The sequence below is a fragment of the Lichenostomus cassidix genome, chromosome 8 (genome assembly GCF_008360975.1).
Source record: "Lichenostomus cassidix isolate B80296 chromosome 8, HeHo_3.0, whole genome shotgun sequence".
NCBI lineage: Eukaryota > Metazoa > Chordata > Aves > Passeriformes > Meliphagidae > Lichenostomus > Lichenostomus cassidix.
In genome coordinates this window covers 5119692-5138908 of record NC_139489.1, presented here as the reverse complement: position 1 = coordinate 5138908, position 19217 = coordinate 5119692, and the positions used below count along the sequence as shown (strand labels likewise).

General features: G+C 41.3%; 2 protein-coding genes across 3 annotated transcripts in view; one reads left to right on the top strand and one right to left on the bottom strand.

Moving 5' to 3' along the window:
• The window catches only part of SLC1A7 (solute carrier family 1 member 7), a 47255-nt gene extending 36898 nt beyond the window's left edge, over window positions 1-10357 (bottom strand). For both annotated transcript variants that reach the window (XM_085067579.1, XM_085067580.1), the window contains exons 1-2: window positions 10217-10357; window positions 9081-9160 (exon numbers count right to left, since the gene is read on the bottom strand). In XM_085067579.1, the coding sequence (XP_084923705.1) occupies window positions 9081-9160; window positions 10217-10357 (221 nt within the window). The remainder of the gene's footprint in view (window positions 1-9080; window positions 9161-10216) is intronic.
• A 1551-nt stretch (window positions 10358-11908) lies between these two features.
• CPT2 (carnitine palmitoyltransferase 2) lies at window positions 11909-17922 on the top strand. Its single transcript, XM_085067570.1, has 5 exons — window positions 11909-12070; window positions 12866-12946; window positions 13048-13154; window positions 14748-16052; window positions 16941-17922. Exons 1-5 carry the CDS (start codon window positions 11946-11948, stop codon window positions 17270-17272), a joined length of 1950 nt encoding a protein of 649 aa, XP_084923696.1. The 5' UTR covers window positions 11909-11945; the 3' UTR covers window positions 17273-17922.
• The last annotated feature ends 1295 nt before the right edge of the window (window positions 17923-19217 follow it).

The following is a 19217-nucleotide window of genomic DNA, read 5'->3' as shown; positions in this document are numbered from 1 at the left end:
AATTAGTCCCATGCAAACAAGTAGCTAAACCCTTTTGAGCACCTCTAGGCTTGTTCTGGCTGTCACAGATAAGCATCAGAGTACCTATGAGGCATTTTACTTACAAATAAAAACAGAACTTTCGGTCACCTCTGCAATTCTTTAGGTTTTTCTGTTGCTCTCTGATAAAAGCACATTTTTTGGCCTGTCTCAAGATCAAACCCTATATCCCTGCAAAGGGAAAATACAAGAAGCTGCTGCTAAGACCCCATTCTGCATGTTTATTTTGTCTTCCCCTCCACCAGAAGCCATCTGGATGTTGCTTTGAAATAGATGGATTATGGATAAAGTTATCAGAAGGGATTAGTGTGATTAGAAAGACATTAATCCTGTCAAGAAGTAATGGTCAAGTATTAACCACCAACAGTTGTTCCTAGAATGATGTTTGTTTTCATTCATCCCTTTCCCTCCCTCCCATTCTCATTTTGTAATTGCATGCCGTGGAAAAGACCTTCCTAAGCAAGTTCTCCCAGCGAGGCTGGGAAGTGCCTCCAACAGCTACATTAGAGATGATTATATTACAGCTGAGCATCATGAAAGTGAAGTGCTGGCTGCACTAATGCTGCCTGATCGTGCAGGCAGGCTGTCCCTCACCTTTTGGTCAAGGTCAGTGCCTTCAAGTCTCTACATGATAATAATGTGCATTTCCACAGCACAAGCCATTTAATCATCCCAAAAAGCTTTACCAGCGGAACCTCCTCTCATGCAGGAAGGCAGTGTCTCCATTTTATAGACAAGGAAACAGAGAAATTAGGGCACTTTTAAATAAAGACAAACCACTTACAGTGAAAAAAAAGATATGAGGTGATCTCTGTATTGCAGCGAACCATCACACATCACACATCACACAAATTATCTGTGCTCATCTATCTGTGCTTTCATTACAGGCTGCTTCACTTCCATGGAGGCACCATTTACAGAGTAAGAGTTTGTAACAGAGAAAATCAGACTTTCTACAGTAATGAAAGAGATAAGAAACTTTTCTCTGGCTCTTTTTATAGTTTGATGCTTGAATTGCTCTTAGTCTCTCGTTAAAATTGTATCAGCAGTGAGAAAGAGGGATCAGAAGTACTTTTTCTTTTCAGGATATCCTTTTGCTTTCCTCTAATATGAAAAATATCTACCTAGCAAGACACTGCCATGGCTGTGATAGAGAAGTGACAGTGGTATTTGTGGGAAGATCACAGCCCACCCCTGTCTCTGCTTCACCCTACCCCATGGTCTGCCCTTCCTGACAGAGATATGTTACAGTAGTTTTACAGATTACTGGTGTACTGCAGGCTTCTGCTGATCTGAACACAACTAAGGAACTATCTCAATCACTGTGGTCAGTGGAATGATCCTCAATGTCATGTATGATTAAAAATTTCATAGTATTACAGCAAGATTTTCAAAGGAGCTGAGAGGTCTAGAATCCTCCTGAAGGTCCAGGGGGCTACTAAGGTTTATCTCCTGTGCAAATCAAGTGATAGCAAACAGCTTTTTTAAAGTTTAGGTATCTCAATATAAATGAAATCATGTCTAAGCTCAAAAAAACCCCAAATGCAAAAAGTGGTATCTGTACTACATACAGAACTGCTGCAGCAGTTTCTGTATGGTTGGATTATCACCTGTAAATAGCACTTGAAATGTGAATTCACTTTTTGGAGCCTCAGTATATAGCTATTTTACTAAACACAGTGGAAGCCCAAACGTGTCAGGCATGATGGAAAATCTGGCTCTTGATGTTCAAGCAACAAAAACACATTAGAAGATCTTGCTGTCTGCAATATACTGTTTGTAGTGATAGTGTTTAATTCCACAGCTAGGCTGCTGGGAAAGAAACCAATCTATGTGTCTAATATATTGTAACACAAATAATTTTGAGATTTTGTTTTTTAATTGCTGTATAAAACAGTAAGAGTTTTATTTTTCCCAAAATGTTGATCTCTCCTTTTCTTTGTCATCTAACACTTTTAATTCTTAATGACAAATTGACATGCACAGTGAAAATCCTGCCAGGAATTCACATACTGTGTTTTATTTTCTATTTCTTGTGCAGTAAGAAATCTGCTTTTATGGACTAATATAAACAAGGCAGGACTTTGTACAGCACACAGTGAAGGCTGATGTCCAGTGGCTTTTCTGTCACCTGCATGTGTGAGGTTACTGTGATACATCTCTGAGTGCTGGAAGGGATGAGCAGCAACCTTTGATCACTGACTGATAAAGGAGATTGCAGTGCAGCTCATGCAGAATTCAGGCTGGCTTGTTGACTTTAGCTATTCTGATAAAAAAATGTGTTTCCTATATTCAAAGGTCAGGATGCAAACAAACCCAAATTATCTAATAAATATGGATGTGGAGCTTCACATGGTGGAAGGAGCCAAGAATCTTACTAATACTTGATTTTTTTTCTCTTCTGTCAGTTCTTTCAAGCATTTTTAGATTATAAAAAAAGCTAAAGGTTTTGAAACACAAATTTGGATTATAAACAAATGTCAGATTTATTCAACTGTTTTTCCTAAGGAAACAGAGGGAATCCAGCCAGCCCCTCCAGCTCCACATGTCATTCCCATTCCTTTGTGAGACACCAAGTATTTTAGAGCTCTCAGAGGACTACAGAAAAACTCTGTCAGGTTGCAAACAGTTCATACCCCATTTGCAATCACTTCAGTGCTTTCCACACCCATTCACTCTGTGACCACAGATTCCTCTTGCACGTCACTAGATCCCTACTGACACTCCCTAAATAATTTGTATGAAGTTGGTCCAATTTTGTCATTACAATGTGTGATTGCAACATGTCATTTTTCATTGAAACAGTCCCGACCTCTGTGTTGCACAAGCAAAAGAAAACACTACAAAACGGTATTGGATCTGACCATTGGACTGAATATTCCTAAACACAACTAAGAACATTGAAAATGTTCCAGATGATAATGTGGAGAAACTTCTGAAGATGTCTGAGGCATGGAGGAGGGATAAAAATTTTCCTCTACAAGCTGAAGCCATCTCAAATGAGGATTTTTGGGGTAATCTGTGATCAGTTCTGCACTATAATAACAATATGGAGAACTGAAAATAATATAAAGGTGTCCAGTGAGATTGCTTTCTGACTGGTTCTTATTACTCTTGGTTAATCCTTCTCTTTTAGTTTCCTCCAAGTAGTTTTGCTTTTCACTCTGAAAGTGAATATATTTATCTCCTCTAGTCAGCACCTGAAAACTCACATCTCTACATTGACTTTCTCCACAATTAATACTTGAGATGATATATGCCAGGAAAGGGCTAACAGCTTGTTCACACTAGGGTGAAATGTACTTTTGTAATTATTTACATTACAGTGATACACATGACAAGTAGTGCAGAAATGGGGCTCTAGCCACACTTTATATTGTCATGCAGCTACCCCACAGGTTTCCCCACACTAACCCAGCAGAAGGTTTAGCCTCCCCTATTGGGGAATGCCTGTTCCTCAGTGCCAATATTTTCCTATCACAGGTGAAATAGAGGGAAAAGTCCAGAGTCCAACAATATGAAGAAAAACCCCCTGTCTTTCCAAAACAATTTAATTCAATGGAAATCTGCCTTGGTACATTATTAAACATTTTTCTGAGCAGGCTCTTCAGAGACCCAGAGGCAGCATTTTGCAGCTTCTCCTCAACACCTCACTAGATAATATAATACACAAATTTGATTGCAGTTGATTAGAGAACCATAGAATTGTTTAGGTTGAAAAAGACCTCTAAGATCATCAAGCCCAGCTGTTCCCCCAGCACTGCCAAGTCCCACTAAACCATGTCCCCAGGTGCCACATCTACCTGTCTTTTAAATACACCCCACTCTGGCAGTGGCATAAGGATAAGAACAGAGGGAAAGGTATTTAGGGGAATAGTTTAACTCATACATAGCAGAAAAGACCAACCCAAAACTGACCAGAACCTTATATTATCTATCCTTTTTCATTCAGTCTGCAAGTAAATTATGTGTCAAAACAGCATGGAAAATACCTGTTAGTATGAGGGATGTATTAGAAGAAACAGTACTGCACAATTGTCATTCACATAAAACCAGTATTATTGAGTGAACTAATTTTGGCTGCCCTCTTTATTTAAATATAATGATACATAGAAAAAAAATTCGTAACCTTCTAGACATCTGTTTTCCTTCTGAATGGATGTAATAACTAAGGAGTTCTGAGAGGCAAAATTTGATATGGCCCAGTACAGCTGAACAATGACAGAATTACATTAAAACACAATGAGCAATATTTGTCATTGGTGGGATGTTTAAATGCCAGTGTGTTCCCCAAATCAGAGAGCTGTGAAAAAAAAATATGGGGAAAAGGGTACTAAAAAGAGTAGTTTCTAATTAAATACTAGGCTTTGAGAGCATGAGTAAGAATCACCAACTCGGGAATGTGAGCAGAAGGATGAAGGATTACCAGAACTGATGGCATTATGGACAGGAATCCCCTTAAAGAAAGACAGTTCTATATTTAGAACATTGTATTTAATTCATCAACAAAACCACAATAGTACTAAATACAAATATAAAAATAAAATATTTTATTAGCATACAATTGTTTGTACCAGGCACAACCTACTCAGAGGAAAAAAATTATAATTTAAAAAATACAGGTCAGATCAGGTTTTTAAATTTGACTATAAAGGGAATAATATTTCTTTAACAGGATCTGCTCATGGAAAAGGATCAAATCTCTGCTACTCATTATTTCTTAAACATCTAGAAAATGCTTGGTGGTAAATAAATACAAAATGCAATAATCTCCCTAAGCTTTAAAAACTAAACTGCTTTTTTTTCAAAGGGAATATTCACTGGGGTAACCAGCCTGTTACAACAGCTGAACAATTCAAGTCTGCCCTGACAATTCTTTCCCACAAGCACTTTCACTGCTTACTACTAATCACAGTCTTAGAAAACTCAGCCCTGTATCTCTTTCCAGATAAAAGCTTAATCATATAAACAAGGAGGGTGCTGGAATAAAGGATGCAAATTTCTATTACATATATAGGTAGGCATTTAGGACAAAGAGAACTCACTATGTTCAGCTGGGATAAACCTGTGTAACTCTGGCTTTAACCTGCTTTTCTGAAGAACCAAAGCTTATCCAGTCAAACACTGTGTCTGTCTGCGAGAGAGACCTTACTAATAACATTTTAATTCAGAGAGCAGCCTTAGAAATGCCTCAGCAGTGGTAAATTATTCAAAGTTTACACCTTCTTCAAAACGATGAAGTTGTGACAGGTCAGGTTTCAATACTGTCCTCCACAAAATGCTTCAGTCGATGCAGTCATGCTTACTGAAAATCAAGTTTCTGGCCCATGAGAACCGATCAGTGCAAAGCTTGTAATATGAGCTGAAGATGATAGGGCAGGGAATGGGCACAAGGACAGAGATGCTCTGAAGGGAGGGGACAGGCCATGAGTTGTGTCACAGTACCTGCCAGCATGGCTGGCCGGTGCTGGAGCTGGCACAGACAGGAGCAGGTCAGAGGGTTTATATTGCCTTTAACAAATGTGAGAAGATATTAAATGGGGAAGTTTTGGTTTTGTTCCTTTGCGAGTCTTTTGTGTTATACAGAGCACAAAGACACTGACATTAGATTTGATTACTTCAAGCATTTAAGAAGTTGAGAAACTCAAGTGATACACAGGTATCTCTGCCTATCAGCTTGAGCTGGAAGCAGGTGAAGGATCCTTGTAAGTGTGTGTGTGCCTGTGGAAGTTTATCATTACTCATTGTGAAAGAAAGTGGAAGTTTTATTACTTTCTGGGTAGGCAGTGGCACCGGCACTCCCCGGGATGCAGGGACCGGAGCACCGGCAATCCCCGGGATGCAGGAATTCAGGCAGTGGCACCGGCAATCCCCGGGATGCAGGGTTTCCAGGCAGTGGCACCGGCAATCCCCGGGATGAGGTAATCGAGGCAGTGGCACCGGCGATCCCCGGGATGCAGGAATGGGGCAGTGGCACCGGCAATCCCCGGGATGCAGGGTTTCCAGGCAGTGGCACCAGCAATCCCCGGGATGCAGGAATGGGGCAGTGGCACCGGCAATCCCCGGGATGCAGGGAGGATCGGCGGCGGCCGCGAGGCGCGGTTGTTCTGTGTCCCAGAGGAGCCGCCTGGCGGCTGCAGGGCGCATTGCAGTGCATCGCAGCCCGAGCCGCCGGCGCGCATCCCGGGAATGCCGGAGGGGCGAGGAGAGGAGGTTTAACAAGGCTGAGCAGGGGGATTCGCCTGACGATTCGCCCCAGGGTCTGATAAACACCTCAGAACTCTGGGCAGGATGCACGGCCAGCTGTGCGCGTGCCTGCTGGAAAACCTGAGCTGTGTTGCATATAACCTTTTGCATATAAGGAAGAATATACGCTATTTTCATTGCTCCTGTCAAATGCGGATCGAAGCTTCTGTCCCAGAGAGAATCAGGGAACTTCAGAGCTTCTACAGCTGATCTTTCAGGCTTGTTGAGGACATCTCCTTGTCCAGCGGCAGTAAGAGCTTAGGCAGTGTCTAAATGTGTGGCTACAAATTCAGATTTGGCTCCTATTCTCTCTGAGCTCGGTTACTATTTTCATTCCCAGGTTTAACAGCAGTATCCTGTGTTTATACATACAATAAGCAGTGTACATCTAGTAACTACAGGGTCTAAATTTGATCTTGTAAAGCTCCAGTACTGAATACCCCTGGGCAGACACAAACTGTCAGACTATTTGTGATAGGTTTTTTTCTTTATGTTGCTAACACAAGTATTGTCTGGCTACCTGTTCTCATGGCTGAGAAAAGCAAACTCTGTGCACAGGGGATACTAATAGGTATGAGCAGGGCTAAACCTCAGGCAGAGGATGGGTGCAATAAATATATACTTATTTTAGAGCATTCTGTGATGCTATGAAGCTTGTTTATGTAACCAGATAACTGAAATAATATCAACCCCACCCTTAATGAAAGTCCATGCCACAACAAAAACAAAACCTCATGCAGAGCTCAAATTGATAGGCTAGTGGGTGGTGGTTGCTAATACCACTGGGGACAGGAGAGATCAGAAACAGGTACAGAAGCTCTGGGGTAGAGCAGTTCCAGGAGCAGGAACCAAGTTCAGGAAATCAAGAAACTGTACATTGAAAAAACCAGTCTCCTGTTGTTTAACAGATTTCCTCTGCATCCAAGGAACTTTTAAAATAAGCACCATTCAGAGATACCTGACTGTATAATAATTTCCTCATTCCTAACAAATACAACCTGCAAAGTTTCCTGTTTTATCTCTCTAACAATCAGGTCAAGAAGGGGAATACAAAGTTTCAGCCATTTCTGTTTAAGGCTGGATTTGTGCTAGTGGTCTGTCAGTGCAAGGTTTTCTAGTCCATTGTCAATCTTCTGACCCACACAGTTGCCACCTTTTACTTCTGCTACAACTCTTCAGAATAAACTGTGGACTTGGAACTGTTTCCAAGTATTTTACACTAAGTGCCTCTTTTAATCTTCCTTTCTCACCTTTCCTTTTCTTTACAAGCAATTTCTTTGCTTGTGTGTTTAAAGAAAAACTTGCATTAATTTCAATTAGGAGAGCAATATTTAGAGTTCTCTTCATGGTCCTGTGCTCCTGGCTTTTGTAAACAATAATAGAGAGTAAGTTAAAGATAATTTAAATGCCATTGCTCTGGCAGGGCAGGCTGAGGATATTCCAAATCCACAAAGAAATTTAGTTAAATGTGCATGCAGATTGGTAAAAATACAGAGTTTCCTAATTTTATGAAATGCATGTGTGGAAAATACTGTGCTTGTTATAAAAAACCCCCAAAAGACAACCAGACAAAAAAGTCCTATATTCCTATTGTATATCTCTAAATATACAAGAGGATCTAAAGAACTATACATTTTAGGGAAGGACATGTAAATCTGCTCCAACCCTCTTCTGTCCTCCTTACTATGTCACTTCCTCATGTGAGACTCTTGTTTTCTTTGGAAAATTCTCACCTCTCTAAAATAATCTCTTAACATGTTTTGTCTTGATGTTCTCCAGATGCATGGGACAGGACCAGTTGTGAGTCTATGGTCATAAAACCAGTTTCAGGCACAAAGCACCATGACTCAGCTTTGTTCTGGGAAAGACTATGAGAAGGCAGATGTCAGGGTAGATAATATAAAATCAGTGCTGGATTGTGTTAATTTTCAGCAACTCTCAGTGATCTGAAGACTGGGGTCTTGGTGTAAGTACAAGGTTCCAGAAACTGGAACATAATATTAAAATAATTTTGTCTCAGCTGTGGTAAAGTTATCTTTGTTACTTTCTTCAATAACCTCTCAGCCTTGGGCATGTGAGAGAGTTTTTGGCCATCCAACTGGTGTGTGTTTGTGACTGCAGTCAGTGTGAAGACAGTCAAACTTAGAGGAGAGAAAAATCTACCCGAAATTACACACTTCCACTGCAAAAGCAGCTACCATGCACTACCCATCAGCACCAGCATTGAGATAATTAATTCTGCTACCAATAAAGCACCACCATTAAAGGTTCTACCTTTAATGTAATAAGAAATCACTTTCACTGAAGCCAGCTATGTGTGATTAGTTCACTGGAGACACAGGCTGTTTTCAATAAACATCATACTACAGCACACCTCAAAATACTGCAGGACACTATAAATTAACTGTGCTTTTCCATCTTATTTGTATAGTGTATTATTTCAGTTGTTTAGATTTAAGGCAGGCTTTTTGATAAAGTAGTTTATTTATTCCATATATTTGACTTCTAGGTAGCTTGAAGGAAAAAGTTCTCCCATTAAACAGGGGAAAAAGAAAACCCCAACACATTAATCATTAATTTGAAAGCAAGTAATACCTGTATGAGGTATAGCAGAAATGATCCTACCAATTATTAATTATTACACATGTAAATTACTCCACTAAAAATATGAATGTACAGCAGGCAGTGATGCCTCTGGCACTGTCACTTAATTCAGTCACACCTAAACCAGTGTGATGACAAATCTCATTTAGGAAACTGCAAAAGTTATCAGAACAATCATTGTCTTCACTTACCTTGAGACAACCAGAGGGAGAATCAGCATTTTCAGCATCCTCATCAGCAACTCACCAGGAAACTGGAAGTAACTGATTTCCTGAAAATACATGGAGAGATGCTTATTGTTTTGAGCTAAAGACTGTGTTCACGGGTGCTGCTGGAGCTGTGGATCAGATAACATTGCTAAAATCTGCAGCTTTGGTATATAAGGTGGCAAAGATAGTAGGTTTTAAAAGATAACTTCAAAATTAATTAGATTACATAATGAGTTCTCATTCAATAAACACACTACATTATTCATTCCTTTACAAAGACAAAAATGAAGTGTGCTGTCTCCTGGGGACTGCTGTTGAATAGGTTGCCCTGAATAATCCCTTCATTCTGCCTTTTATGTTTTCCTAGATGTGTCTGAAGCTATGGTTTGGACACAAACAATGTTCAGACAGACGGTGGTTTGCAGTGGCAGAAGGCAGAATTGGTTTAATTTAGTTGCATTTACTAAAGGCTGTATTTTTTAATTGAGATTTCTATTTTATACTCAAACAATGCATTTATTAATGCACGTTGCTGTCTAGTCTGTCTGACTGATACAGCAGAAATTAGCACCCACGAAGATCTTAGTAGAAGTATTCTGGGGGAGAATTCCCCAAGTGACTTCAGCAACGTGTTCTGAATCTAATCTCAAATCTATTAATATGAAAGACCATTGGTGTAATATTAACATCTGCACCTCTGTGCATCTGATGCTGAAAGATATTCCTGTTGTTATTTTAGACACACGTCTTCCAAAATAGCATAAAATCCAATATATTGCGCTAGCACTGTTTGCAGGCCTACATTAAATGCTACATTTCATCTACTTTAAATGTCCACTATTATTATTCATACCTGCAAAATTCTAGCGTGTTTATGGCTACACTTACCAGGTGTCTGAAAGACCAGAACCCTTTGCTAACCTATTGTTTGAGAATGTGTGAAAAGATACAAAGAACAGCGTAGATTAACAAACACCTGAAATCAAACAATCCAAACAAACACATACACATGACTTTCACCTTCAAAAGCCCACCCTGAAGTCCCCCGAGTTACATATGTCTTTTGTTATGTAAGTCTGGCATTTCCTCTGCAGGGACAGGCTGTGAGCCACTCTTACCTGCTGGGAGAGTCGCCTCGTCCTCAGGAAGAATCCCAGGAGGCAGCCGATGGTGACAGACAACACGGAGAGGATGAGCAAACCATTCCTTTTACAAACATCCTTGATCCGAGCGAGGATTGCATCCAGGGCCCCTGCCATGCTGTCCTTCCTGCTCTTTGGAGAAGAATCAGCATCCCATGGGGAGAGAATTCACTTGCTCCTCTTGTTCGGGTGCACGGATCTGGCTCTGCACAGATCAGATCAAAGCACTTCCAGTTCTGCTTAGCTGACCTGCAAGGTCACCCCTCTGCCAATAGCCACCAAGCAAGCAGCTGGCATTATTGTTCCAAATTAATACCAACAATCCTATTATCAACTACATCATTAAGAGCCTGGAAGAAGATTAGGGGGCTCTGGAAAATTAGAACAGAATGCAGTAGTATTTCTAAAACAAGACTCGTTCAAAACAAAGTGACACTCCTGGGGGGAAGATGCTGCTTTGCTCAGCCTCCCCAGTCTGGGGTCTGGACACCCAAACCTAGAAAGGAACCCTGTGAGACAGCATTCAAATAGGGAACAGAGCAGTTTTCCCAAAGGGCAGAGCAGGTAACATTTTGAACAGGACTATCACAGCAGGGCAAGCTAGGTGAAACGGGACTTCATTAATTAAAGCAGGCTTGGGTTTTTTGTTTTCATTGAAAAAAAAAAAAAAGGCGGAATGAACAGCATGAGAGAGATGCATCAAACAGGAAATAGCCACAGATTGAAGCATGCAAGGACACCTGTCATTTGGCATTTATTATCTTGGAAGTGAAATGATTTCACTTTTCTTCCAACCACTATGTTGATTAGAGTAGGGCCAATTTACTTTCAGAGGATTATCAGACTAAGCCACAGGGATTGCTTTCCTTTCCTTTGCTGTGTCCGCATTCAATCCCAACGCTGATTTTTATGCTAGTGAGTGCCTGATAAAAATACACCACCATAACCATTTGCATGCCATGCTTTCCTACAAAACCATTTCATTTGTAGTTTCTAGGATATTCTAAGAATATTTCATGTTTTTATGAAAATATTCCACGACAGTACAACAAAGTTGTGTGTTTAAAATATTACATTTTGTACTGTGATAATGTATTTGTTATTACACGCTCATGTATGAACGAAAAAATCCTCCGGAGAGATTAAACTGTTCTCTTTGGGGGCAGGATCTGAATCCTGTGAAGTCGGTGGGACATATGGAAACACCAGAAAAAAAAAAAAAAGGTAAAAAAGGGAAAAATAAAAGAAAAAATATGTGGAGTCTGTATGTTGAACATAAAAAAAAAACAAGAGGGCTGCAGTAAAAACAAGAGGATTGCAGAAAATTTTATTAATGAATCAGAAAGTTTTATTACCGTGCATGTAAGAGGACTGATGTCGAACCACCCCAACACCCTGGTAACTTTGCTACATTAACAGCACTCATACTATTGAGTTTTGCGAACTGAATGATAAAAAACGCTTCTCTTTTTCCTTTCGTTCCCGGGGCGGAGCTGAGCAGGGCGGGCGGAGCGGGGCGGGCGGAGCGGAGCGCTGCAGGGCGGAGCGGGACTGAGCGGGGCGGAGCGGAGCGGGGCGCGGCAGGGCGGAGCGGGGAGGAGCGGGCAGAACGGGGCGGAGCGGGGCGCGGCAGGGCGGAGCGGGGCGGAGCGGGGCAGGGCGGAGTGGAGCGGAGCGGGGCGGGCGGTGCGCGGGTCTGACGCGCATGATGGCGGCGCGGCAGCTGCTCCGGGCTGCCCCGGGGCGGCGCGGCTACAGCAGCGCGGGCACTGCCGAGTTCCTGCACCGCAGCATCGTGCCCACCATGCACTACCAGAAGAGCCTGCCCAGGTACGGCGGGGCCGCCGCAAGGAGGGGCGCGGGCAGGCGGCGGCGGCCCGGGGTGTCCGCGGTGAGGAGAGGGCGGAGGGAATGTCAGCCCTGGCTCCGCTCTGTGCGCTGCCCGCTGTCCCTGCACGGGAACGGGTTCGGCCTTCAAAGTGTAAATATTGTTAGGGGCCTGCTGCTGAAACATCCCCTCGGCGCGCAGAGTAACACCCGTGAGTGTAACAGGGCTGTGCTAGAGTAGGCAAAGCTCAGGTGCAGAGGAAGTTGACAAGGATACCGAATAGGAAATGTACAAGAAAGAGATGTCCAGCAGCCAGCAGCGAGGCCCGAAGCAGGACTGACAACTGAACTATTCCTTCTGCGGGGCTGCCTCTCCTAGCAGCGGTTCCTGTCCCTCTGTTCCCTCTAAGGGATCAGCTCCCATCACAGCAATACCTTTGTAACAGGACTGTCAAGTTGGTTTTCTGCCTTGTTTCCCAAGGGCATTATGGTGTGCTGACTGGTGTTTATCTAGTCCCTTGCTTCTCTCACTCCACAAGAATCTTAGGAGGCATTTGGATAATACATACACGTAAGTGTTATCCATATTTATATAGAGAGAGGGATAGATTTGATGTATAATAGCACATAGTAGTACGTAGTGTAGCATAACGTGTATATATATATGTATAGCCTATATAATAGTATAAGGAGGGATATGGAAGAAAGGAGGCAAAGACAGATGACTGTGTAAGAAACTCAGGCTTCATTAGCACCCTTGCTCATCAAGTGCACATCTTTGTGTTTCACTTCCTTCAGACTGCCAGTTCCCAAACTAGAAGACACAATTACAAGATACCTGAATGCCCAGAAACCGCTTTTAAATGATGACCAGTTCAGGTATGGACAAACACACATTGCAGTGTCAATGGCTGCTTCAAAGCCAAGTAATGCAGATAAAAAATGTGATAGCATTTTGACTCTTTTCTTGATTGCTGTAGGAAAACTGAAGAACTTGCTCATGCTTTTGAAAAGGGAATTGGAAGAGAGCTGCATGAACAACTGGTTGCTCAAGACAACCAGAACAAGCATACAAGTTACATCACAGGTACGTTGGCCTGCTGGGTCTAGGATGAGTCTGTTGATCATCATGCTTTGTAACAGCCCATAATGCCATAAAAATAATAGGCTGAAGCTTTAAGTAATCCAGAAAATTGGAATAACATGCTGTGAACACTCTCTGTGGCTGTATGTAAGCAAATTCAGAGGCTCATGGAAAGAAGAATGCTCGTCATCTAACTTGTATATACCAGAATTCTGGGTAGATAGATATTGGAACAATGGTATTTTTTCATAAGTTTACAGGGGTTATCCTATTTATATTGCTGTCTGTTCAGGTTTAGGTTATTGAAGAGCTTATCTAGTATTTCACTTAAAGAACCTAAGGCCATAATTTCCAAATAATTCCACATTATTTAGCAAGAAAACTTAACTCTTAGGGAGGGAAGGGGTCAGAGAATATAACTTAAGTTTGGGAGGCAGAAGTGGTCAGTGCTCTGGACTTTAAAGCCCCTAAAACTACAAAACTATGTTATTTTAAAGAGCCAAAGGAAAGGAGCTACAGAAATAGGAAAATGAGAATAAATAGAAACAGATCAGGAAAGGGAGAGCATGCATATAGATTTTTGATTATTTGGCTTTGTTATTGCTTCCACATACAAGTGTCTGCTCATGAAAGTATTAGATAGCAGCAGAGGTGGAAATAGTCAAAGACCTGTGCAAGTTTCCATGTTGCCCAGTGAATGCACTTCTATCCTTGCTGTCTGTTGACACTGCCTGTAAGGGTGTTAGCTGCCACTAATTCTGTGGAGAATACCAGATTATTTCACAAAAACTGCAGTTTACTTTCCATTCACTTTGAACAACATCATGGGTTTTAAATGGTGGCTTTATGTTGTTTATCAATGCTAATCAGTGTGCTGCTTTTTGTCTATGAATGATGGCATGTTTATATTGCTTTTTGTTTAGTTATTTTTCTTCTTTAGGCCTCATAAAAGACCTGTTCCACTTGAAATTGGTTTCTGGAAGTATGTAGAGTTGTCTCCACCCTAGACTTTCAAGTCTGGGGTTAAAAGGCTACGTGATGATGACAGATATGGTTTTAAAACTATAAAGCAGTGTTACTTACTCACCTGTGAGAACATGTAATTAAAGTTGTAACTTTGTTTCTGGAGCTACCCGTTGCTCTTCTTACAGTCCAGGTAGAAGTTCAGCCGCAATGAGATGCACTCAGTGACACAGAGTTGCAGAAATTAATAGTTTAAGAGCAGGTAAAGGCATGAACCACTCCAAATGTGAGGTGTGCACCGAAATACAGAGCTGGGGAGCTGCACTGTATGTCCTGGCAGTTAAGGTTTGTCATTGAGCCATATAGAAAACAGGGAAGTTGGCCCTTGTTGCTAATGACACTGACACCCTTGACATGGATTATTCCAAAACCAGTATTTTTATGATTAGCCAGCAGTATCCTTCTGCATAATGGGGACTGGGAGAAGCCTTGGGTGAATTACTGCACCTTTGTCTTGTTTAGAGGCACTTGTGTGTGTGTTTATTCATGATCACTGTTGGACTACACAACCCTCTGGTCTGACTCAGGAAGCTGCTTTATCTTCTCACCTCTTCTTCTACTCTCAATTTTCAGGTCCCTGGTTTGACATGTACCTCAAAGCACGTGAGCCTGTTGTTTTGAATTTTAATGCATTTATGTCTTTTAATCCTGATCCGAAACCGGAATACAACGATCAGCTCATACGAGCTACGAACATGACTGTTTCTGCCATACGTTTTATGAAGACTTTCAGGGCTGGTTACCTTGAACCAGAGGTTTTTCACCTCAATCCAGAAAAAAGTGACACTGAGCTCTTTAAAAAAATTATCCGATTTGTGCCTTCTTCAATTTCTTGGTTTGGTGCCTACATGGTCAATGCTTACCCCCTAGATATGTCTCAGTACTTCAGGCTTTTCAATTCTACGCGGATTCCTAAGCTCAACAAAGATGAGCTTTATACAGATGAAAAGGCAAAACACTTACTAGTGTTGAGAAATGGAAATTTTTATGTGTTTGATGTTATTGATAGAGATGGAAACATGCTGAAACCTTCAGAAATACAAGCGCACTTTAAATACATCCTTAGTGACAACAGTCCAGCCCCAGCCTTTCCTCTTGGCTACCTCTCCAGTGAAAACCGTGATACATGGGCACTGCTGAGGAAGAATCTTCTGGAGAATGGCAATGCAGAAGCTCTTCAAAAAGTAGACTCTGCCTTGTTTTGTTTAAGTTTAGATGATTTTCCCGTTAAAGACTTTGTGCACTTGTCCCACACCATGTTGCACGGAGATGGTGCAAACCGCTGGTATGACAAATCCTTTAACCTTATCATAACTAAGGATGGCACTGCAGGAATTAATTTTGAACATTCCTGGGGAGATGGTGTGGCTGTGCTCAGGTTCCAAAATGAGGTTTTTAAAGATAGTACCAAGAGACCAGCCATCAGCCCCCAGTCCCAGCCTGCTTCAGTAGACTCTTCCAGAGCGGTGCAAAAACTTGACTTCAAGCTGAATGATGCCTTAAAAGCAGGGATTACCAAAGCCAAACAGAAGTTTGATGCCACTGTAGAATCACTGTCTGTTAACATGATTCAGTTCCAAGAAGGGGGCAAGGAGCTTCTAAAGCAGAAGAAGGTGAGCCCAGATGCTGTGGCTCAGCTGGCCATACAGATGGCTTTCCTTCGCCAGTATGATCAGACTGTTGCTACCTACGAGTCTTGCAGCACTGCAGCTTTCAAGCACGGCCGGACAGAAACCATACGTCCTGCCTCTGTGCACACAAAGAAATGCTCAGCAGCCTTTGTCAAGGAGCTCTCCAAACACAGCACAGAAGAGCTGCAGAAGTTGATAGTGGAGTGCTCCAAGTACCACGGCCGTTTGACAAAGGAGGCTGCTATGGGTAAGTAGGAACACATCAAACACTCCTGCTTTTGCACTTAAAATGCCTATTGAGGTGGCTGTAAATATTTACAACTAAATCATTTAATGTTGATGGAGGTCTAATGTAAACTTGACAAAAGTAGTAGCAGAAGGCTGCAGTTTAAAGTGTATTCTCATTTCTTGATGGAGAGGAATGCCTCTGTGCTTCCCACAGCACCTTGCATGGGTTGAGAATTTTTTATACTTTAGTTTTTGTCCTTAGAGCAGTTGAACTATTTGAAGATTTCATAAATACGTAGTGCACATTGAACAAGAATTCTGGCTTTAAGTCTGAGGAGGCACTGTCCTATCTCTGCAGGGGATAAAGGCTTTAAAAACTTCCAAATCAAACTGACTTTTTGGCCGTGCTACTCCTGGCATTTTTCTAAATGCTTTCTTTAGAACTGTCCTTCCCAGAAGCATAATTTGTATTGTTTCAGTAAAGTTGACTGATGAATATTATCCCAAAGAATCTAAAATTTGCTTTCTTTTGTTGGTGCAAGATGCTCTTGCTCTTTAGATTCATAAATTATAGGAAAGCCTTTTTCTGCTTTTAACAGCTTGGATATGTTCAGATAAATAGTTCATCAAAGAATGCAATGTATTATTAAAAATATCAGTTAGCATTGCATTTTTGTGTACTCTCATCCTGGTTGAGGCTTGCAGTAACTCAAGCAGGGCCTCTTTTCCTGGGATATGGGCATGAGAAGTACAGAGTGTCTGAAAAATACTTCCTACCAATACAAAATAAATACAATACAATAATAAACCCCAGTTCTACAGACCTCCTCTTCTGTGGCTGAGGTGAGTTTACTTCCCACAGGAGTCATGCAGCTCTCTCATACCTGTTTTTATTTTATTTCACCAGGTCAGGGGTTTGACCGGCATCTCTTCAGCCTGCGCTATTTAGCTTTATCCAAAGGGCTGGCACTGCCTGATTTCTATCAAGACCAAGCCTATGCTCGCCTTAATCACAACATCCTTTCCACCAGCACCTTGGTGAGCCCAGCTGTGCAGCTGGGAGGCTTTGGCCCCGTGGTGTCTGATGGCTTTGGAGTAGGGTATCAGGTACAGGATGACTGGATGGGTTTTAATGTTTCCTCTTACCCAGCTAGGAATGGTGAAGAATTCCTTCAGTGTACACACAAGTCACTAGAGGATATCTTTAATGTTTTAAAGGGCAAGAAAATTGGTAGTTAGACATGAAGACATTGGAACACTTCACAGCTGCAGAACAAAATGTAGACTATGTCTAATTAACATACCTAATCAGTGTTCAGCATGGCTGAGACTGCCCAGCTTAATTGGCTTCATGTATCTTCATTGAACTAATCCTAGTTAGATTCAATAGGAAATTTGTATCTGTTTTAAAGAAATCATTTACAGACCTTGAATGCATTTCAGGAAATACAAACATCCACTATGTTAAATTAAGTAACAGATCCATGTGTTCCTAAAACACATAATCTAAACCAAAAAGTGTTTTTACTGAGTTAATGAAATTGGAACAGCTGTGTTCCATGAGTGTTCAGACAGACTGCAGTACTGTGACACCACTCTTGAACTGTTTGATTTTTAAAAAAATACATGCAATATTTTTAAACATGGAAGAGTGGTTCCATTTGCACTCTTGCAGTAAGCTTGCTTACTAGCTTGTCACTTATCTCTTTAAACTTGAATTAATATCAGAACTAATTGTGCCTCAATTGCTTGAAGCCTCGCCTTGTAGCAGTTTTTAGACACAAAAAATGAAGTGGGAGGCTTTAAGTAACCTGCAATCACCAAATGAGTTGTTAAATTGACTGGAAAACACTGTATTTTAATAAAGCTGTCTATTAATAACCACAGAATTCTTTTATTGCCGTATCTACATCATACAGCACCCTTTGTCGATAGCTCGTTTCTTAAAAAGGTTGGAAAGAATACTGCTGCAAGCATTCTGCATTCTGTCTGGTATGTAGAACTTGAACTTCTGCCTTTTAAGCCCTCTTGACTTCCACTCTTTTTTTCCTTCTGGGAGGATAAGTCTTTCTGTGGAGCTGAATTGCACAAACAGCTGAATTGCTGTTTGCTTCTGTGATCTGTGTGAAACCAATACAGCTCGTGTCCTTCAGCACAGCCCACTGGCCTGGACAGCAAAATGTATCAGCAGAACAGAAAAGTCTGAGCACATTGGTTGGATGTGACACATCAGGTTCAGAGGCTGAGAGACCTTCTTCCCTTTGCTCTTCCTTTGGGGATCTCAGCTTTCAGATATCTCCTGGGGTCTTTTCAATTTATTGCAGTTAAGTGTAAGCAATACCCTATCTTGGAAGTATGAAATAAAAGTGCTGGAAGGGGAGAGGCAAGATTTTCATATGGAAGCCTGAAGACTTTGCTACTGTCGTGTGCTCTTTTAGTTTTCAGCTGAAAAGCCTTATTTTACAACTTACTTTAAAACTTAGCGTAATTGTTCTTGCCCATTTAAACAAAGAAAGAAAAAAGATGGTCATTTAGGTAGATAGAGGAAATAAAATATCAGGAGACAATAATCAGACCAGAATTCTGAATAAAATTCACTAAAGATTGGTTGGGATTCTTTAATTTCTGGGTTTGTTTGGTGGGGTTCTTTGTTTTGTTTTTAAACATGAAAACAGCTGGTAAGATTGTGAGTGCAGTCACCAAGGAGTACAAAGTCTGTCTTCAACTAGAAATGAGGTTTACTTAATGACACACTTGGAAAGATAACTTGCTTTTCTGAGGACTGTAACTGTATAAACATCAACAGCAGTCAAGCTTAGTAAGTGTTCTCAGTAAATTCACCTCAGTCTTTACCTGAGTGGCAGAAAGCTCCCAAAGGTGTACCTGTTCCCTTCAGCAGTTAACACAGTGCCTTTACTAATGCTTGTAGCCATTTCCTGATGATAGGAGTGGTGAGTGGGAAGACTTTATTTGCTTATGTTAGAGAATCAATGTGAGTACTTCCTGGTGACAGAGTATTAAAACCTTGAAGGCTGGAAGTTCTCTAAGTAGTTACTGTATACAGTAGTTAAGCTACAGTCCACCACAACCATATCTATTCCAAAACACCACAGCATTAAGGATATGGCACAATTCTGTCAATATTTTCAGTTCAGTTACTATTTTCAGTCTGTATTGAGGCCAT